Below are 19238 nucleotides of genomic sequence, written 5' to 3' on the forward strand. Positions count from 1 at the left end.
GCAGAACAAAGACACTGATCTTCAGCGTGAAGTTTTAAATTCCCTGTCCCTAATATCATGCCTTAAGTCTGGTTGAAGTAGTTTTTATGTGACCAAAGCAGGGGTTGTTTGGTTTTTTGAAAAGAGTGGGGTTTTAGGCATTTCCAATCGAAGGGAATTGGAGTTTGTTTGTTTGTTTGGGAGCTGGGGATCCAATCCAAAGAATAATGGGAATTTTTCTCAAGAACTCACTAGCATACAGACATTAAACACACAGAGCTCCAGCTCCAGAAGTGAATGCTGTCCTTGCTGTAGCAGCCCACTGGCCCTAATACTGTATATGCCATATTGCCTTTGCCCAATGTTCACAAACAATGCGTGAAGTCCAAGCAAGTCATGAAACTGGTTTGACTAAAATTTGTGAGATGTTAAAATTTGAGAGACAAAAAGTAATAGTTTGCCATCTAGATTTCCAAGCTTTAAGGTTCCACACTTGGTTCCCCAGTTTACGTCTTCTCATTTCTATTAAAAAATTAGTTTTATTTGAAAATGTTTTATTTCAGGAGCCAATGCTCCCTTTGGTATTATAGTAATCCCCTGGTCTTGATCACAGGAGCTAACCCTACCTTGCCAAACTGCTTCACTGTCTTTGTAAAACATAAAACCACGTACCATCATCAAATGTGTATTTTATAGCGAGCACTTCCTCACTTTTCCTCCCCTCCTGCGATATCTGCTAATGCTAATTTAAAGGCAGTGTTTTCTCTCACATGCCTCTCAAGCCTCAGCGTCTAGCCTGTGCTTTGTCTTTGGGGAAGGCTAATAATGTAGATGAATTACATTATGTGATTTGATTGTCTTACTTTAAAAAGACAATGCAAGCTACATTGAGCACTAGCAACCTTTCAAGCAAAAAAGATTCCTCCATCAAATATATACAAATTGCATGGAAAGCTTAGTTCAAAGGAGACTGATGTCGCTTGAATGTTTGCATTGAATTTGGCTGGTGCTGGATCAGACCCTAAAAGCTGCAGTTATTTAAGCCAACCTGCCTGTTTAAGAACCTGGAAAGTACTATACAGGCAATATAAACAGGGAAATTTTATATTACGTAGGGCAACTGTAGAAAATTGAAATGTTGAAAAATATATGTTCTATGAAGATTTTCTATTGTCCATTAATGTGAAATGTTTAGGCAGGAATAAATATTCGCTCATACAGAAATCTTTGTCTATGTGTGACCATTCAGGACACATCAACGTGTACATTACTCATAAAAGACACAAAGGGATTCTCTTAATTTCATTGAACAGACAGTGTATTTTGCTTTCTGAAGTCATGCAAAAGAAGGAACCATGCTTTTGGCTTTTCTTGCTTTGGCTTTCAGATCCCTAAACCCTCTGCAGATGGGACTTTTTATATTTTCCCAATGTATGGGTTTTTTTCCAATCCTTTCCAAACTCTCTCACAGTTTGGTTGCGTTTTGGGTTGAACTTCTGGCCCTTTCTGAGCCCTTTTCAATCCATTTCACCCTTCTTCTGTTACCCAAGCCAGATTTCCTCCTGTTGCAAAGTCTGTAGGAGCAGATGGGTCAGAGAAACTCTGCGAGGTTCTGCTTTCTGAATATTTTCCTCTAATTGTTGGATTGGCTCAGTGGATCTGGAGGGACCAGTTGGAAGCCAGGACCATCTGCACAGAAGCTCTATACTTTCGCATTGGCCCAAGGATCCCTTATATCCTCTGACTCTTTGGTGGCTTCGTTCCAGCAAAGCCATACTGAAGGAGGGCTTCTCCTGCTAAGACCTCTTTAGGGATATCATATTAAAAGTAAAGGTCACTGAGAAACTGTTTCCAGCTCAAGGGAGATAGCTGTTTCTTAAAGATAACTACCAGTTTGGAAAATGTTGACCTCAGGGACTACGAACATTGAGCTTTTGTAACAGTAATTCCATTGAAAGTTCTACTTAATTTAACCCATACTATTAGGGGTTTTTAATTATTATTTTTAGCTAATAAATTAAACAATTTAGCATTTTTTTGGAGAGGCAGAGTTTGAAGCAAGTGATGCTGTTCTCAATCCCCACTTTGCTCCTGCTCACAGGAGAAGGAGAGGCACCTTGAGAGGAAAATCGATGCTCGGCAGTTTATGAGATGCTTATTCAGGTGGTAAGAGGGCATGATGTGGAAGTTTGGCTGAGTCCGGGCAGAAGATTTGTAGCTCTGGCTGGGCTTTCCATAAACGGCGAAAGGAAGGAGAGGGACTTTTTATTGCCTTGATTCCTCAGTGGGTGGAATTCATCCCACTGAACCTCAGCAGTTTGGAAATTAGGCGTCCAATCTCCCTGCGATGTCATGAAGAGAGAGTCACTCCCAGGCTGCAATTCATCCTACCAGGGGCTGGGGTTAATCTATCTATTTTAGGATCAGATGAATCATCTGCTCACTCTGTCTCCTTTGACTATAGCAAGAGCCTGGGCGAGTAACTTTTATTCGGCTAAAGTTAGATCAGATGAATCTTTCCCACTAGGACTGGGGAAGTTTCAATTGAGAAAAGCACATTTCTTGCCAGGATGTGTTTAGAGCACGCGTAACTTGAAAATGTGCTGAAATCCTACGTGAGTCAACTAGTAACTCTGACTTTCAGTGGGATTTAAGCATTTACTCTTAAAAAACAGGGCCGAATCAAATGTGTACTTAAAAATTGTTTTAAGGGATTTGCTAAATGAAACACCAAATGGCCGGGGTACCTTAAGCACTGTTCAGATAAGTGAACCTTTTCTAAAGGCAGGTGTGGAGTATATATGGTTTGATGGAGGTAGTGCTCAGGTCTCCTGCCTGTTTCAATTCTTAGAATATTGCTGGAATGACATCACACTTTCAGACGCAGGACATGAAGCCTTCACCCCCATTTGTTAACATCAGCAGCTAGAATGGCTGACGTCAGTGTTAAGCAAATAGTTGCTTTTTTGGCCTGGAGGTGATAAATTTTACCTTAATCCACAATTGTTAAGGTGCAGTCAGGATTTAATTCAAAAGGAATAAATTCTAATAACCGGGAAGGAAAAAAATTTCCAAAGAAAAGGAAGGCAAGGTCCTTGGGAACTGCTGGTGAGCTATCCAGATTTGGCTCTGATAATCACCACTGACTTTGAAATTCTCGGTGGATATATTGTCACTACAATGTAGCCAGTGCCTTCCTTTATTAGGAATTTGTTCAGCAAGCGAGTCTCAACTATTTCCTAATATGATTTTATTACAATTTTGGAAACCCGAGAGCTGATGAAGCCTAAGAAGTCTTCAGGAACGGCTCATGACTCCGTTGTCTGCTCTACAAACATCCAGTAATTCTGAATTTACAGTTATCACAGGAGAAAAGCTGTGGTGACGGAAACGAGGCAAATTACTTCATTGTATGAAAGTTTGCATCGGAGGCTGCACAAGAAGTTGTAAAATGTAAATCTCATGCTCTCAAATTTCCCCGTGTTTTCACAGAACTGCATCTGTGACTGCAGCACTACAAAAATTTCCTGCGAATGTGCTAATAGGCCTTATGAGAATGTTCTATCACCATCCATCTGTCACTTTTTAACAGGCCTGATTGGCAAGCACTTGTAACAACTGACATCTGTTCTCGTTTATTGATATGTAGATTTATGGTAATCGCTGTGAACAATAAGACACAAAATTACCTAAGGTGAACATTAAATTAAATTTTCATGCCCCTATCCTTATAAATAATTTTTTTTTTAAATCTTAAGTTTCAAGCAAGGCATACTGTGCATCTGTTTTGTACATAATTTAATTGTTTTTTTAATCTGCCAAATAACAAAATGAAAGTTGAATTTCCTTGCAATCTTGAATATTTGCCAAGCTGATAGCACATTGGTAAATACATGTTATTAAAAATGGAATCAAACTGTATTGTGATTCTGTTTTTTTTAATAATTTCCCTTTAATTCCCAACATTGTCTCCATCATGAAGATCAAGAGTTATTTCTTACCCAGAAGTTGTTTTGTTTTGTTTTGTTTTTCCCCTGCAGGGGGATTTTCATTTTTCATGTGCAGCTCTGCCTATGAGGCTGTTCTCCAGCGTTAAGCAATTTGCATTTCTTCAGAGAGAGGTGCATTTGCTGAGTGAGCAGCACTTTCAAATAAAAACGATCTACTCATTTGCGGTCCATCTCTGTTGCAGGATTTGGGACTGTTTTGAAAAAGCTGTAGGATGTGAAATGTGTGAAGACAGTATGTGGAAGGGGAGAGAATGAGAGAGCAGATTAGTCCCACAGAACTATACTTTGGCTGAAGTTCAATTGAACAAAAAATCCCCATTTGAAAGGAAAGTAATTTTTGGGTCTGGAACTCGAGAGCATTTGGTTTCCCTCCTCCGAGTTTGTCCTAGCAAGTGGGATGTTGACACACTTGACAAGTTGACGGGAAAAGCCAATAAAGAGGGAGCGAAGATGGTAAAATGCCCGGGGAACGTGAAACACTGATGGCAGGACTTATTTTTTATATGTTTTAGCAAATAGATGATCCTAAAGAGGATGCATATTAATTAATAAACCTGTTGACACAATCATCTCTAGACCGTGCTGGATGACAGCGTGTGCCATGAGTCCTTGCTGACAGTCCCCTTGGGGTGCTCAATTCAGCAGGCTCCTTGCTGTTCTTCACTTAGGCATGTGTGACAGCAGCAAGCAGTCTTCTGAAGGCACTGAAGCTGACACCCTGTAACATCTGCAGGGCTGGTTTGTGGCCAGTGCCTTTTAGTCACCTCTACAGTAAAACAGACTGGGTGGGGAGATGACTTCATCACTGCCTAGCTCTTGTTTCTTAATCTTTTTTTGGCCTTGAAACTCGTTCTGTCAAGTTGATGGGTTCCTCTTGTGCTTCCATAGGAAATGTCCCACTCGAAAAAATGTTTTTGTGGGAGGAGGCAATGCTGGTGTTCGTTTGACATCCACATAGGTGCGATGGTGATTCGTGAGCCCAGAGAGATCAGTTGTTTGTTCCGCTGCCTGTTGACCTTGTCTTGCTTGCTGTGCTTTTCCTTGACTGCTGTACAGGGCACGTACGCTGCCTTCCAGCTTCACAGCCCTCTATGCTCCATAGCCTTCTGCATCCTCGCATGCATGGGCAAAGCCGTGCACATAAAATGCAATAGAAAAAGCAGTATTAAATTGCTTCAAAACCCATTTGCTTCTAAACTGAGGTTTGGAGAACAAGTCCATTTATTTTCCAGAATCATGTGGGATTTCATCTAGGTGAAGCTATTTTGCATTCTCTCCTCTAGTACCGTTCTGTAGTTGTTCGCTGTTATTTAATCCTAGCATGTGTGCTGTTTGAAAGTCCAAGGTGGAAACCTCCCCACAGAAGAAATATAAGCTGATTATGACTGATCCTTCTGATGAATAACTAACCAGTGGGTGATAGAAAACCATGCTGCTATGGTGGAGAGCAACCCACTGCTTTCCCAAATCTCTGTTACAGAATGGCATGAAATATGGCCTCAGTGAAGACCAGCAATGTTTGCTGGACATTCTTTGCTGAATTACTTATACTTCTTACGAAAGAGGAACCTAAATGATATTTGAGGACCAAATATCAATCCAGGATGAAAGTGGATTCCATATCTCGTTTTGATAACCACTGTCTGCTTTGTTTACAAAGAGCTGGACCACAGCTTAAGTCTTCTCCATCCCTAAAATCTTGCTTGAAATAATCTGCAGAATCTTACTATCAAAGAAAGAGGATTTTTTAATAAAAAAAATTACACCCGAGGCAAGCAAGTAGGTCAACTGAGTAATTAAAGAAAATAAATTAAAATGATTCTTGCATATCTGAATTTCTATCTGAATTGTACTTTTTGACTGAAAAGTTCTCAAGTTAAACCAGAGAGAGGATTTGAAAACTGTTATGAATTTCCTTACCATCTCTGGTTTCAGAAATGTGTTTGTTAATATGATGCTGCTTCCAAAACTTAGTTTTAGACTGATAGTAAAAATAAAAGATTTTTAAAATATTCAGTCAACCTTTCCTGCTTTAGAAAATGACTTTGTTAAAGATTTGAGCTGGTTTAAGCAGTTTTATTCTATTCATTTGGGTATCCAATATCTAATTCTTTAGTATTTATAAAATGTCCATGTAATTAAGGTACAGTTTTGCCATTTCAGAGTTATTTTTGTATTTTAAGCACTTAAACTTTGTGAGAGCTGGTTTAGAAGACTGACCAAATTGCCACAATGGCCCGTGATCATTTCATTTAGCAGTTACACCTAGTTGTCTAGGTTAATAATGACTTGTGACTAGGGTAGCTTTATTGCACCTTGCAAAATAATTTGGGTTGGTAGGGTTTGAGAAAAGCCTTGGTTTTTTAACATGGTCATTAGCCTCCAAAAGAAACCTGGAAGAGCTATTTTTTGGTCACATAATTCCTCCAAGTGTGTTGTGCAGATTCCAGACTACAAAGCAGTGGATTTTTGGATCAACTAAAACCTTACTCCTAACATTGTCATTGTGGCACATTTTCAAAAGCACCTGAGCTGACTTTGGGCATTTGACTGAGGCACAGAAGTTAGAACCTCAGCCAAGCTAGGTGCTTACCTGAGACCTGACCTGCCTGATGGAACACGCTGTATTTAAATGCGGGGGTTTATTCACAAATAGATGCTTATATCAAGGTTCACCTCACAGTTCCTAAAGGAGTAAGAATACTTCTTTATGGGGCTCATTGATTGTACCAACCTGAGTCTGCAACATATGCATTTGAAAGTAATATCAACTCTCCATTATTGCAGGAGTTCTCAATTCCTAGAAAATACCTTGCCTTCATTGCATTTTTTTTTCCATCTGAAACATACTTACGAGGTATTACATTTAACCTCTTTTTTTTTTATCTTCTTAAAGTTGTTACTAAATTCCCCTGGTTTGAGAAACAGTGTGCAGGGAGAAATAATATCTCTTGTTAGACAAACCAATGTTCAGAAAAAATTAGACAAGTTTCCAGGCACTCAGGCTCTTCTTTGGGTGTTCCCCAAAACTCATGCAGTCTTCCCAGCTCTATCACTTGGTCTAAAAAAGGTATTGCTCTTCCTACTGTAGGTAGACTACTGCCTAACCTTTTGTGTGTACTTATATTATCGGGACTACAAGAACATAATCAACTCTTTTAGTATTTTGGGTTTATGCACTTTGTCAATTCTACTGAGGGCTCAAGCAGCATGCACAGATCTCCCTCATGTGTCCAAACCAAAAAGGATAATCTCCAAACAATCTCTTTCACATCCATATGTAGACACGCAGTCTGAACATCGTCCCTGTGTACAGTCGTATCTTGTTCAGAAGATCCTGATTGAAGATCCAGTCTGGTTAATGCTAGCACCTAACTTGTAGCTGCATTTTAGTCTCTTACTGAAGCAGTTCACCTTAGAGTAAGTTTCTAAGTCCTTTTTCTAGTCCAGGGTAAAAGGTAGGTACTTATGAAGGCCTCTGGAGAGGCAGATTCCTGTCCCTCTGATTTAAGTCAAATGAATGCTATTTACACAGGTTCGTGAGAGGAAGGGCCTGTTTAACAAACTTAGTTTCCTTTTATGACAAGGTCACCCATCTAGTTGACCAAGGGAAACCAGTTGATGTCATTTTTTTAGATTTCAGTAAAGCATTCGATACTGTCTCTCAGAGTATTCTTCTGGACAAAGCATCCAGCATACAGTTTGACAAAAATATGGTGCGGTGGGTGAGCAACTGGCTGGCGGGTCGGGCCCAAAGAGTTATGGTAGATGGGGTTAGATCAGGCTGGCAGCCAGTCACTAGTGCGGTTCCCCAGGGCTCCATTTTAGGGCCAGTTCTCTTTAATGTTTTCATAAACAACTTGGATGTAGGACTAGAAGGTGTTGAGAGAAGGTTTGCAAATGGCACCAAATTGAGAGGAGCTGTCGATTCCGAGGAGGGTCAAGAGGCCTTGCAGAGAGATCTGGACAGATTGGAGAACTGGGCAATCACCAGCCACGTGAGGTTTAACAAGGGCAAGTGCTGGATTCTGCACCTGGGAAGGGGCAACCCTGGCTATACATACAGACTGGGCGATGAGACGCTGGAGACCAGCCATGCTGAAAGGGACTTGGGGGTCTTGGTCGACAGCAAGTTGAACATGAGTCAGCAGTGTGCCCAGGCTGCCAGGAAGGCCAACCGTATCCTGGGGTGCATCAAGCACGGCATTGCTAGCTGGTCTAGGGGAGTGATTGTCCCACTCTACGTTGCGCTGGTGAGGCCTCACCTCGAGTACTGTGTGCAGTTTTGGGCGCCACAGTACAAAAAGGACATAAAACTATTGGAGAGTGTCCAAAGGAGGGCAACAAAGATGGTGAAGTGTCTAGAGGAGAAGACATATGAAGAGAGGCTGACGTCCCTTGGTTTGTTTAGCCTAGAGAAGAGGAGACTGAGGAGAGACCTCATCGTGGCCTACAGCTTCCTCACGAGGGGGAGCGAGGGGGCATGCGCTGGTCTCCTCCCTCTGGTGACCAGTGATAGAACCCGAGGGAACGGAATGAAGCTGCAATGGGGTAGGTTTAGGTTGGATATCGGGAAAAGGTTCTTCACTGAGAGGGTGGTCGGGCACTGGAACAGGCTCCCCAGGGCAGCGGTCACAGCACCGAGCTTGACTGAGTTCAAGAAGCGTCTCAGTAATATGCTCTGATTCGGCTGGTCCTGTGTGGAGCCAGGAGTTGGACTTGATGATCCTTATGGGTCCCTTCCAACTCAGGATATTCTATGATTCTATGATACTGTTACTTAATCACTTTTTTTTTTTCATTTCACGTAAATTCTATTTATTGTTTGTCCTTTTTTACTTGCTATCTAAATTAAAGCCTTTGCTATTTAAATGCATCCATTTCTTGAAGGTCTTCATTGAAATGCAGGTATATCTCCCCTGCAACTTCTAAAATAATGAAGGGACAGATGACTGAGTAGACTTGATATCACAGTCCAGAGCTTATGGCCCAAAAGTCCCTACTTCGATGATGGCTCTGTGATCAGACTGATACTAATTTGATGTTCTTAGTTCATATGTGTTTTTAGAAATGAACTATCAAAAGGAAAATCAGCACAATTATTGGCTACTGAACAGCGTAGACTTAGTGGATATATTCAGAGGAGACAGAGGAAACAAATTGTATTCATCCCAATTATATGACCCCATCCTGAATGTGTTTTAAACATTAGTTATCTTCTTTACACCCCCTGCTGTATCAGGAAATAGTACTGCACCTGGGTTTCACATAGAGTTTAAATGACTTTTAATTCTATGCTTTCCTTACAGAAGAGGCACAAACCAGGTTTAATTTTCCTAAACTATAGGCTGTTGCCTGTGCTGTATTCTCTCAGCTCTAAGGTAGAGAGGTGAGAGATGCTATTTGGGGACTGTAAGAGGTGGTTCCCAGTTTATAGGTGTCTTGGGAATGAAAACAAGAATCTCTTGGAAAGGTACAACCAAAGCTCCATGTCTACTGAAAATAGCTTTTTTTTTTTTTTTTTAAATGGCATCTTTTAATTAACCCTATTGCTTCTCCACGCAGGCATGAACGCTTTACAATTACAGAATTTGGCAACTTTAGCAGCTGCAGCAGCCGCCGCCCAAACCTCAGCTACCACCACCAATGCAAATCCTCTCTCCACAACGACTGGTGCTCTGGGAGCCCTCACAAGTCCCGGTAAGAGCAGAGTGCTTGCTTTCGAAATACAAAAAATGAAAATAAATGGGACAATGATAGTTAAAACAGTGATTCCATGTTCTGAGTTCTGTGCTCATATAATTTCCAGAGACCTTTTTAATAGCTGAACACATTGGTTTTGTTATTGTTTTTAAGCAAATAACTAATTTTTCAAGTGGTCCAGTGCGGGTATGTTCACCTTTCCAGACTCATTTCAGGGGCCATTAAAGCCTAATGGACCCATCTTACAAAACTCTACATGAAAATTACAATTGCATGGGAAAATTAAGCTAAATTATACTTTTCAGAAATAATTCTGAACACGAGCCAGTCCTTCCCATCCTACTTAAAGATCAACTGAGGTGGTTCCTTTTAATCCCTCAGAGACAGTTCTTTAATTCCCAGCACATCATGCGTGTTTTGCCTTCGCCCATCATGACTTTTTGTGAAGTCCTCTCTTTTACTCCTTTTTTCCCCTCCTGTAACCTCAGTTCAGCTTTCTTCTGGTCCTGACAATACAGTTACAGAAGTGATATCAAATGCACAAGGAACACAGATTCTGACTTCATTACACTAAGGAGGAGATACATTTATGGGGGAATAAGGGACAGAATAAGAGGTGGTGGTGCCTCCATGACCACCATGTGGACTTTCAGCCATGCATGTCCGATGTCTGCAAAACCCTAGCGAGAAATCAGGGTGAATCCAGAGGTCAGTAACACTCCAGCATCTCCAGAATCCACGGAGAGAGATGTTGATTCAGTGTAGTTACTCTGGATTTACAGTGATGTAGCCAAGTCAAGAATCTGGCCACTTATCTTTACATAAAGGCTGCAGGGTGTAATTATTTGCATCATGAAGTGTGTTTATTGCTGTTCTAAAAAAACATTCATATTATTTTAGACACCACTAAAGAACATTTGTGTTTAATCTTGTTTAAGTGTGTATTTATTCCCCATGAAAAAGTAATTCATGGCAGACGGTTTGAGCTCATCAGTAAGGAAAACAGTCTTCACTGCACAATAGAACTGGGACTGAGCGTGGTGCTGGGTGTTAAAGCTGGCCAACGCTTCCCGTTATATTACAGTTTTATTGTTTGTTTGGGGGAGAGGTTAAATGGAAGGCAGCTTGGCTAAACATGAAGTTTGTGCAGCATTTTCCTGTTTCTGGTGTGAGCTTCATCTCGACCTAAAAATAATACTCGTTTGCAACATCTCTGAGAAGCAGGTTGGGTGAAAATAATTTTGGTTTACTGATATATTTTATTTTTAAACCTGAGAAATCTCTTCCCTCTGTCCTGGAGCTGGGGGCTTATCGTTCTGCAAAAGGCTAGTCTCAGCATCAGTGCATCTGCGCTACTCCTGTCTAAATGTCACCCATTTATAGAAGTGGAAATGTTGCATTTCATGCGTGCTCTGTAATATCTCTGCAGTTCGGTTATTAAATGTCTGAGCAGCCTGTCCTCCCAAAGCACGCTCAGCATTTCTTGAGCCGTACGGACAAGACTTCTCAGGACAACCCAACGTACTGCACTGCGGTGCAGAGGGGCTGGAAATGAACTTTCCTTATCGTAGGTGCTCTGCAGCGAAGTGGCACCAGAACCTCAGGCAGCAGCACATCTCTGTCATGCTGTCTTGCCGTGTTAGCACAGATTCATTCTTAAGGTCCACATTTTCCTCTCTCCCTCTCCAACGCAGTCTTCTTATCCAGCCTGGGTGACTTGCTGTTCCCTCTTTTAACTTGGTCTCCAGGCTCCTTGAGTTACCTGGAAGGTGGTTTCATCTGATGTCCAAGTCTGCAGAGGCATGTGGTTAGAAAGGTGCTTCAGCTGGGCTGGGCAGATACTTCTTTGGGATAACTAGAGCTTAGCATTGCTCAGGGTGGTGTCATAGAGCAGATCTAAGGTTTTTCCAAGGAGATTAATGATTTTGGCTAACTGAAGATGTGTTATTTTCAAAAAATTCTGGACATTTAACCTTTGAAATAGTGCATTCAGAATGACAATTGCTTTTGAAAGTCTTATGGATGGTAGCTGTACACAAGTGTTTCTAATATTAGACAGCTTGGTGTGTCAAAGAGAAAGTGTATATCTAATAGGTCCATTGACCTATTTATCTTGCACAACCAACCTAAAATCAAGCCTTGTTAAAATGTCCTTCAGTTTAACCTTTCTTATCTGGTTCCACATTCTCCACCCTATTAAATATTTTGTAAACCTGAATAATATCTTCAATGATTCTTCTCTGCTCTATAGAAAATGAATTTAGTTTGATAAAGCTTTTCATAGTAGCTCAAAGAATTTCCATTAAAACTTGAAATATGTTGGGAGAAAACATTTAAATCTGCCGTTCAATGTGTGGGTATTTGGAGGCCTTGAGGGTGTTTTTTTGGTCTAGTTTTCTTTTAAAGAACATGTCAGTTTGTTGTGTTTCATAAGTGTAAATTATTTTGTCTGATTTCAAAGCCTGCACTAAGCCCAGGAAGAAATGTTTGTGTCTCTCCAGATAATGCATTAAATTAATATTTCTCAGTTCAGAAAACTGCCCAAATTTAGGAGTGCAAAGGTACATGCTTAAATTTAATCCTTTCCTTGATGCTTTTAAAGCCAAACTACTGCATGCAACAGGGATGGGCACGAGCATGTGCTTTAATAGGCCTTAAACCATGGCAGCCACATAAACCATATCCATTTTTTTACCCATATATAGCTATATGTCTCCTGAGGATGTCTCCTGAATCAGCCTTTGACCAAGAGCTCTTGTTCTGTCCTTTGTAGACATAAGAGCCCCAGATAGTGATTACTTCAGTTAAAATTAATCTTGCAGCTTAATTTTACATAGGTAAGATTCAGCAAACTTCAGTGCATCAAACTATTAAGGATGGGATGGTGGTCAGACCAACTTTGATGCGTTTGCAACACGGAAAAAGGCCAGAAGGTGAGGAACCAGCATGGCATCTGACATTTGAGGATGTCAAGTTTTGCTGCTGGCTTCTAATTGCAATATATTAAAAAAAAAGAAGAGAAAAATATTCAGCATCAGTGACTGTTCGGTCTGTATGAAACTCCCTCTTCAAGGTTCATACAATCACATATTTCCAAACAAAGTAAACTCCAAAGATCTTTTCTCTCATACATTCTTACTAAATAGCTTTGACCGCTAGAGAGTCTAAGGACACTCATTCTCCTCCACGTGCTAAATACTTTCTCTTAAGCTTGAAACAGTATTCATTCAGAAAGAACAGAGACAATGCAATCCCCCAAACTATTAATTTTTTTATAATTTATAAAAATTTATAATTTCAATTTTGCATACCCATGGAAGTCTCTCCCCACAGCATTGTTAGAAATGATTTTTTAAAAGCCTTTGCTTAAAAAAACATGAAAGATTAAGCTTTCATTTTAGTAAAAATCCCCTCAGGCAATAAATAGGTTCTTTTGTCTCTTGGCCCTGGAAAAAAAAATTGAAATGGTTTAAATTGCCCATGGTTAAAGTAACTGTTTCTTGCAATTATCAGATGGTAGTGAATAAAAATGAAAATGAAATCATGAAAGAATAAAAACCAGGTAAATGCATATTATGTCTTTCATGAGTTTCTCATGGGTCTTTTGAAGACTCATTTAATCATCTTCCTTGTCTTTTATTTTGATATGATAATTGTTTCCTTTATTTACTTTAATCACCTCTATTTAGTTAATTAATTCTTCACTTTCTTTTCAGTTCACTCACTTAGAATACTTTCCTATTTTAAAGGCAGGTACCTGTTGTGCTTTATAACATAAGGATTTGGGCTGGGGTAGATTTTACCTGACTCCAGGTTGTCTGAGCCAGTTTGTCTCAACTCCCTTTTGGCTGGGCCCTGGAAGTTTGCATTTCTCATTAACTGGGGAGGGATTTTGAAGGGACTACCTCAAGTGTAGGTATCGACACTGTACGTTTCTCAATTTAGGCAGGATGAATCTCAGCTGAGTGTCAGGAACCTTGTCCTCTGCTCCAGAGACTGTCCTTAACACGTCCTGCAAATGAATCGACTAGCAAAGAGCTCGCAGGGAGGCTGCTGTTCCAGAGCCTGCAGAGATTTATGGTTAATACAGTGAGTGGTGGGAAGGCCTGGAGGTGGCTGTGAAGGAGGGACGTACAAGCTCAGGATCAGAGTATCTGCCTGTAATGCTGCCTGACATTTAATTTGCCTCAGTTGACCTGCTACCCTAATTTTCCCAAGGATAATAATGTTTATTCTGACTGTCCTGGGTGGTACAAGGTTGATGCGGCACTCTAAACAATTTCCTGATATCAGGAGCTATGAGGCTCATGATCTTTTTGCAAAGTGACGTTAAGCAACAGCAGAAAAATGTTTTGTGCTCACAGGAAGAATATGGAAGTTGGGTTTCAGACAGCAGCTTACTTTGTCATCTTGCCCTTCTCCATCACTGCATGGATTTTTATTGTTTAATGCCATAACATTAGAGTCATGGAATCATATAGGTTGGTAGACACTTCCCAGGGTCTCTACTCCAGGCTGCTGCTTGCAGCAGGACCACTCAGAGCAGGTTGGTGAAGGCCGTGTCCACTCAAGGTTTCAATATCTCCAAGGATGGAGATTCCACAGCCTCTGTGAGCTCATTTCAATTTTAGCTCTTAAAATTCGTGCATAAATGTTTGGCTTTTTTTCAGTAGCCACTAGGAAAGCCCTTCTATGTGCAAATGAAGAGACAAAACATCTAATTATACATCCAAATTTATCTGCATAAACGTACACAATATAACTTCTAAGCTGTGGGGGGATAGAATTGCTAAACCAGAAGCTAATTCAGTTTCAGACTTAAGAGTCTTGATTTTCCATGACATTTTCATGATTATTTGATTCTCTAAACTATTATTTATTCACACAGCTGAACTAGCTATTCATGCTTCAGTAAAAAAGCTCTTCAGGTTTATGTGCTGTGTAAACCTAAGAGGAAATCTTTCTGAAAGAAAACACTGTCAATGTGGAAAGTAAGACTTTAACAACCTCTTCAAATCCAGCCCAGCTTTTGCCATATTATATCAGAATTCAGCCATTAACTTTTACGTTGGGAAAAAAGCTCTCCTAAGCACAAAAGTCTAAAAATACTCATTTTCAGACAGATGCAGACATTGAAGAATAACAACCCCAAAAAAGGAAGTCTGTGAAGTATAGAATAAACTGAAAAAGAGAAAAAAAAAACCAAACTGATTACAGTTCCTGTCCTGTAAGAATTAATTCATCCTTTCCCCCCACTAAAAGCAGAGAATTATAACTTATAGTTAGCGTCTGTGGTTCATTATTTTCTCAACCCCCTAATGTAGCATTAAGATTGTCTTTGTTAGTTGTTGTGAACACAATTGTTGAAATGTTAGATATTTTACAGGATATTGAAGATGCTTCAGCTGAGCAGCAGTAAAGAATCTTCAAATAATCATTCTTAGAAGGTTCTCTTTTTGTTCACTTCAGTACAATACGTTTTTCTCCAATCAGTAGTGCAAGTCTGCCACCGTGACATTTTGTTAGAGGCCAGTACACCCACTGAGATAGCTGTGATTTGCTTCCAGGATGATCCAAAAATAACCCTACCAGTAGGTGTGTAGGAAGCTCTGACAGTTTGCTAAAGAATGAATTGAGGTAGATTTTTTGTGTTGGAAAAGATCGGTTTAAAATGCAGAATGGCACTCTTCATACTGTAGTACAGATTGATTATTTCTGTACCATTTCATGTGGAATTAATGCAGGGTCCATTATTATAAAATCATTTAAAATAAGCCTTATTAGTTTTGCAGTACATAGGAAACTTCCCTAGCATAATGTTCATTATTTTTAGGATAAAGATACAGTTGATAAATATAACACATATCTTAAAAGGTTTATATATACAGTAAACATACAGTACACATACTTCAGATGGATGGACACCACGCAAGTGTATGATTTTCAATTTTATATTTAAATGTAGTAAAAAAAAATGTGAATTTTATATTTAAATCTACTCTTATTATTAGCACCATTATCTTAGTGCTCTGAGCGCAGAGCAGTCCAATGCCTTAACCCCTGATCTTAGCACCAGTTTTTTAAAAGTATGTGTTTGCAAGGAAGCCACGGAAGAAGATCTTGCCTTAGCGTGCCCACCGCTCAGTGCCTCTCACCTGACCACCTAGTTCAAGGAGATTTGTGAGAGGAGAAGTGTATTTCTGAGCTGTTGCGTGTCAGCTGGGATTTCCCACATAGTGTTAAGTTTCCGAGTCTGTGGTTAGGCTCCTAAAGAAGTGAATTGATTTTGACTGCTCTTAGTGCCCGGAGATTACGCTGCTTCTTGGAGAGATACGTTGCTGTTAAGCCCATCTGATAATTAGGTCACCCTTAAGCAGGCATCCAAACACACGTTGGAGCCAAAAATAGGAAACTAGGCGTGCATTTTTGACCTATATTTGTATTTTTAACAATGCTTCAAAATTTCTTAAATATCTAAAGAGGAAAAGAGTAGGAATTGTGGCTAAAAATCTCCCAGAGTCCCAGCGCAGTAAAAGGAGAGGTAAAGGGTGATGAATTCCTGCGGAGCCTCCCTGGAACAGCGGTGTCCTCATTGGAAAAATGAGCCAGCGATAACCTGAAGGATGCCAATGGCAGCAGACAGGCCATCAATTAACCAGAATGACCTGTTTGCAGATTTGTCCCTTAAAATGTAACAGGTCTTTGTATATTCTCCTAGCAAATTACTTTCTGAACAGGTATATCAATCCAGCCTGAAGGGTCTCAGGGAGGTTCAGCTGCTAAACGGCTGGGCTTAGGTTGGGCAGAACCTGGCAGTGAAGAAGCGTGAGGCTGCCCAACAACTGCAGTAGGAGACGTTTTGCAAAAGCTCCTTGCCTCTTTTTTAGAATAAGCATTACCATTTTATGAAGTTTTGGCACAGAAAAATCTCCGACTCTTTCCTCAGAATTGCATAAATACCAGAGTTGTATGCTGAAGGACAGAAACGTGCATATTCTTCTGTGAAGCATTGTGCTAGTTAAATCTTTGAGGTCGGGTTGGGGTTTTTTTGGAAGCAGTGTACAGTGCTAAACCATGGATTAGCAGGATCTAATTCAACAGGAGACATGTTTGTTTTTTAAACATTCGTACATTATCATTTTCCTAAAGTAAGAAATCCATTGCCTTAGCACATTTCAGGATTTACTTGCAGTATATAAATAATGCTTTGTAATACATTCTATTTTGTAAGTATCTCTCTCTACCCCACTTTTAATCTCTATTTCAAGCCACAAGAATCCCGGTTTGTAAAAAAGGCTTTTTTTCTTTCTGTTGAAGTACTGTTTCAAGTTCATTCAGGGTTCTTTTCTACTAAAGAAACATGATGCTGTCAGCTTGGCTACACAGGTAGATATGTGAGCTTATGCTCTGTATATATCCTACAAGAAGTTCCAAGCCCTGAAAATGCTGGAGTTGATAATATTCAGGAAATAATGTAAGTCTTAGCAAAACTCATGCACTTGAAGGAGCTTTCAACTATTTAAGGTTTACTACAGCCAGCACTGCTCCTTCAACCCTACTGAATTGTGCATGTGTCCATGGATACTCATGGTCTGTTTTCCTAAGGCAGGGTAAATCGTGGAACATAATGGGAATTAGAGTTTATGAATGTCTTTAACCTAATTGTTTCAGCATTGTCTGAAAAGAGCTAGTTGTTTGAATATGGGGCCACTGATTTATTTTATGCATTGAGCAAACAAAAATATCTTCAACAACTGCATGAGTTTAAAATCAGCTAAAGTAAACCTTTGACTGCCTTTGCTGTTCATGGAACAAAAACGCACAATATGAATGAAAAGAACCAGTGCCACATTGAACAACGTATGACTTTACAAATGGTCTGCAAAGGACCTGGCTGGGTAATTTTACATGAGACAAGGTAATCCTCGAGTTCTGCAGCTTACAGAGGTGAATGAATATATCTTGTGGTGTGCTATTACAATGAGGTTGTGCTTGCACACCCCACTAAAAATCCCTTCTTCCATGGAAATTATTATTCATGCACTTTCTGGACTCATACCTCCTTTACCTACAGACTCAAATTTTCAATATATAGTTTATCGCATCTCTGTTCTGAAGTACCATGGATAGGACTCCGGTGTCTGAAGTAAACAAATCTTTTAGGCACATCTTGCAGCAATGGAAAGACAACCACTTCCTAAGGACTATTTACCTGATCTTAAGACAGATGTATTAGAAAGGTGAAAATGAAGATGAATTGGGCCATCCTCTCCTATGTACCAGAATTTTAATTGCCGTATATGCATGTGGTTAGCATTCTTGCAACAAAAATATTGCTTACCTTGAACTAGGCTTGGACTCTAATGACACTCTTTCTTATGGAGAGATGCTACTACTTCTTGTTTGTCATCACTTTAGTGGTGAAAGTATGTCAGAGATGTTGCAGGCACATGGGGTGCAGTGTGAAGGAACCTGTACTCCAGGCAGGAGCTCCTGGCCTCAAGTAGAGCCTTATTGATTCTAGATCAGAAATTCTTTGGGAAGTGATTTAGGAGTGGTTGTATGCTGAAGTGGCTCCACACGGAGGTCATTTCAGCATTGGGGCACGAGTCCCTGAACAATAGCTCGCCGCTCCAAATAGTGTGAGATAGCAGTAATAAACATGAGAGCACAGCTGGAAGTTCTCTGTAGAAATGCTAATGCTCTGGTTTTGATGTGAACTCAGTGGTGCTTCGATGAACACAGGCCATGGCCCTTGGCCCCACTGAGTCAAACAGAGTCATAAGTGCTCAGTAATTATTCTTTGTTTTCTTCACATTATGGGGTTTCAATTTGGTTTGATTTCAGTTTGAGTTACAGTTGGAAATATCTAATGGGCAGCTGTGAAGTTTAACCCAAGCCAGTCCACTGTGCCCTATTATTCTCTTCCCCAGTCTCTCTTTAAAGTCCTTCCTACCCAAAACCAAAAGCTATTTATCGTTGTGGCTTGCTGGACAGAATGCACGACATGTTGCAGGCACAGGGTTGAAATAGGATAAATGACTTGTAGTTTACACTAGAGGTGGATGGTCTTCACTGAGCAAGATATTTCAGTGAAACAGAAGCATCAGTGTGGAATTGGCCCAGAATATTAACTTGCTTTTTACTCTCTCTCTCCATCTTCATAATCTCACAGGGAAATGTACCCTTAAGCACGATAGCCTAGATTCACAAAGAGATGCCCAATCAATAAACCCTTGTTTCCTAAAATACCTTCTGTTGGTTAGGTAGGTTTGGAGGAAACTTAGTGAACATAAGACTAGAAAACTACAAAAATAGCCAGCTGATACGTTCGTCGTCCATACCTGTAGTACCTTTGTATGCTCTGTTTTCTCCTCCTTCTTTGCACTGCTGCAGAAGGTCCTCAGTGTAGACACTGTAATTTCAAGACAATTAGAAATGTCAAGTTAGGCTTTAATATAAATGACATAAGTGATAAGTGACCCTGATTTTCACTTGTCCCAAGCTCACAGAGCTTCCTTAGCTCTCAAAGACCCATGCACTACT

At 40.1% G+C, this 19238-nt stretch overlaps 1 protein-coding gene across 15 annotated transcripts in view; it reads left to right on the forward strand.

Moving 5' to 3' along the window:
* The window catches only part of CELF2 (CUGBP Elav-like family member 2), a 577644-nt gene that overhangs the window by 522155 nt on the left and 36251 nt on the right, over positions 1 to 19238 (forward strand). For all 15 annotated transcript variants that reach the window (XM_054819652.1, XM_054819577.1, XM_054819567.1 and 12 more), the window contains one exon: positions 9555 to 9689. In XM_054819652.1, coding sequence (XP_054675627.1) covers positions 9555 to 9689 — 135 coding nt within the window. The remainder of the gene's footprint in view (positions 1 to 9554; positions 9690 to 19238) is intronic.

This window comes from Grus americana, chromosome 1 (genome assembly GCF_028858705.1).
Source record: "Grus americana isolate bGruAme1 chromosome 1, bGruAme1.mat, whole genome shotgun sequence".
Lineage (NCBI taxonomy): Eukaryota > Metazoa > Chordata > Aves > Gruiformes > Gruidae > Grus > Grus americana.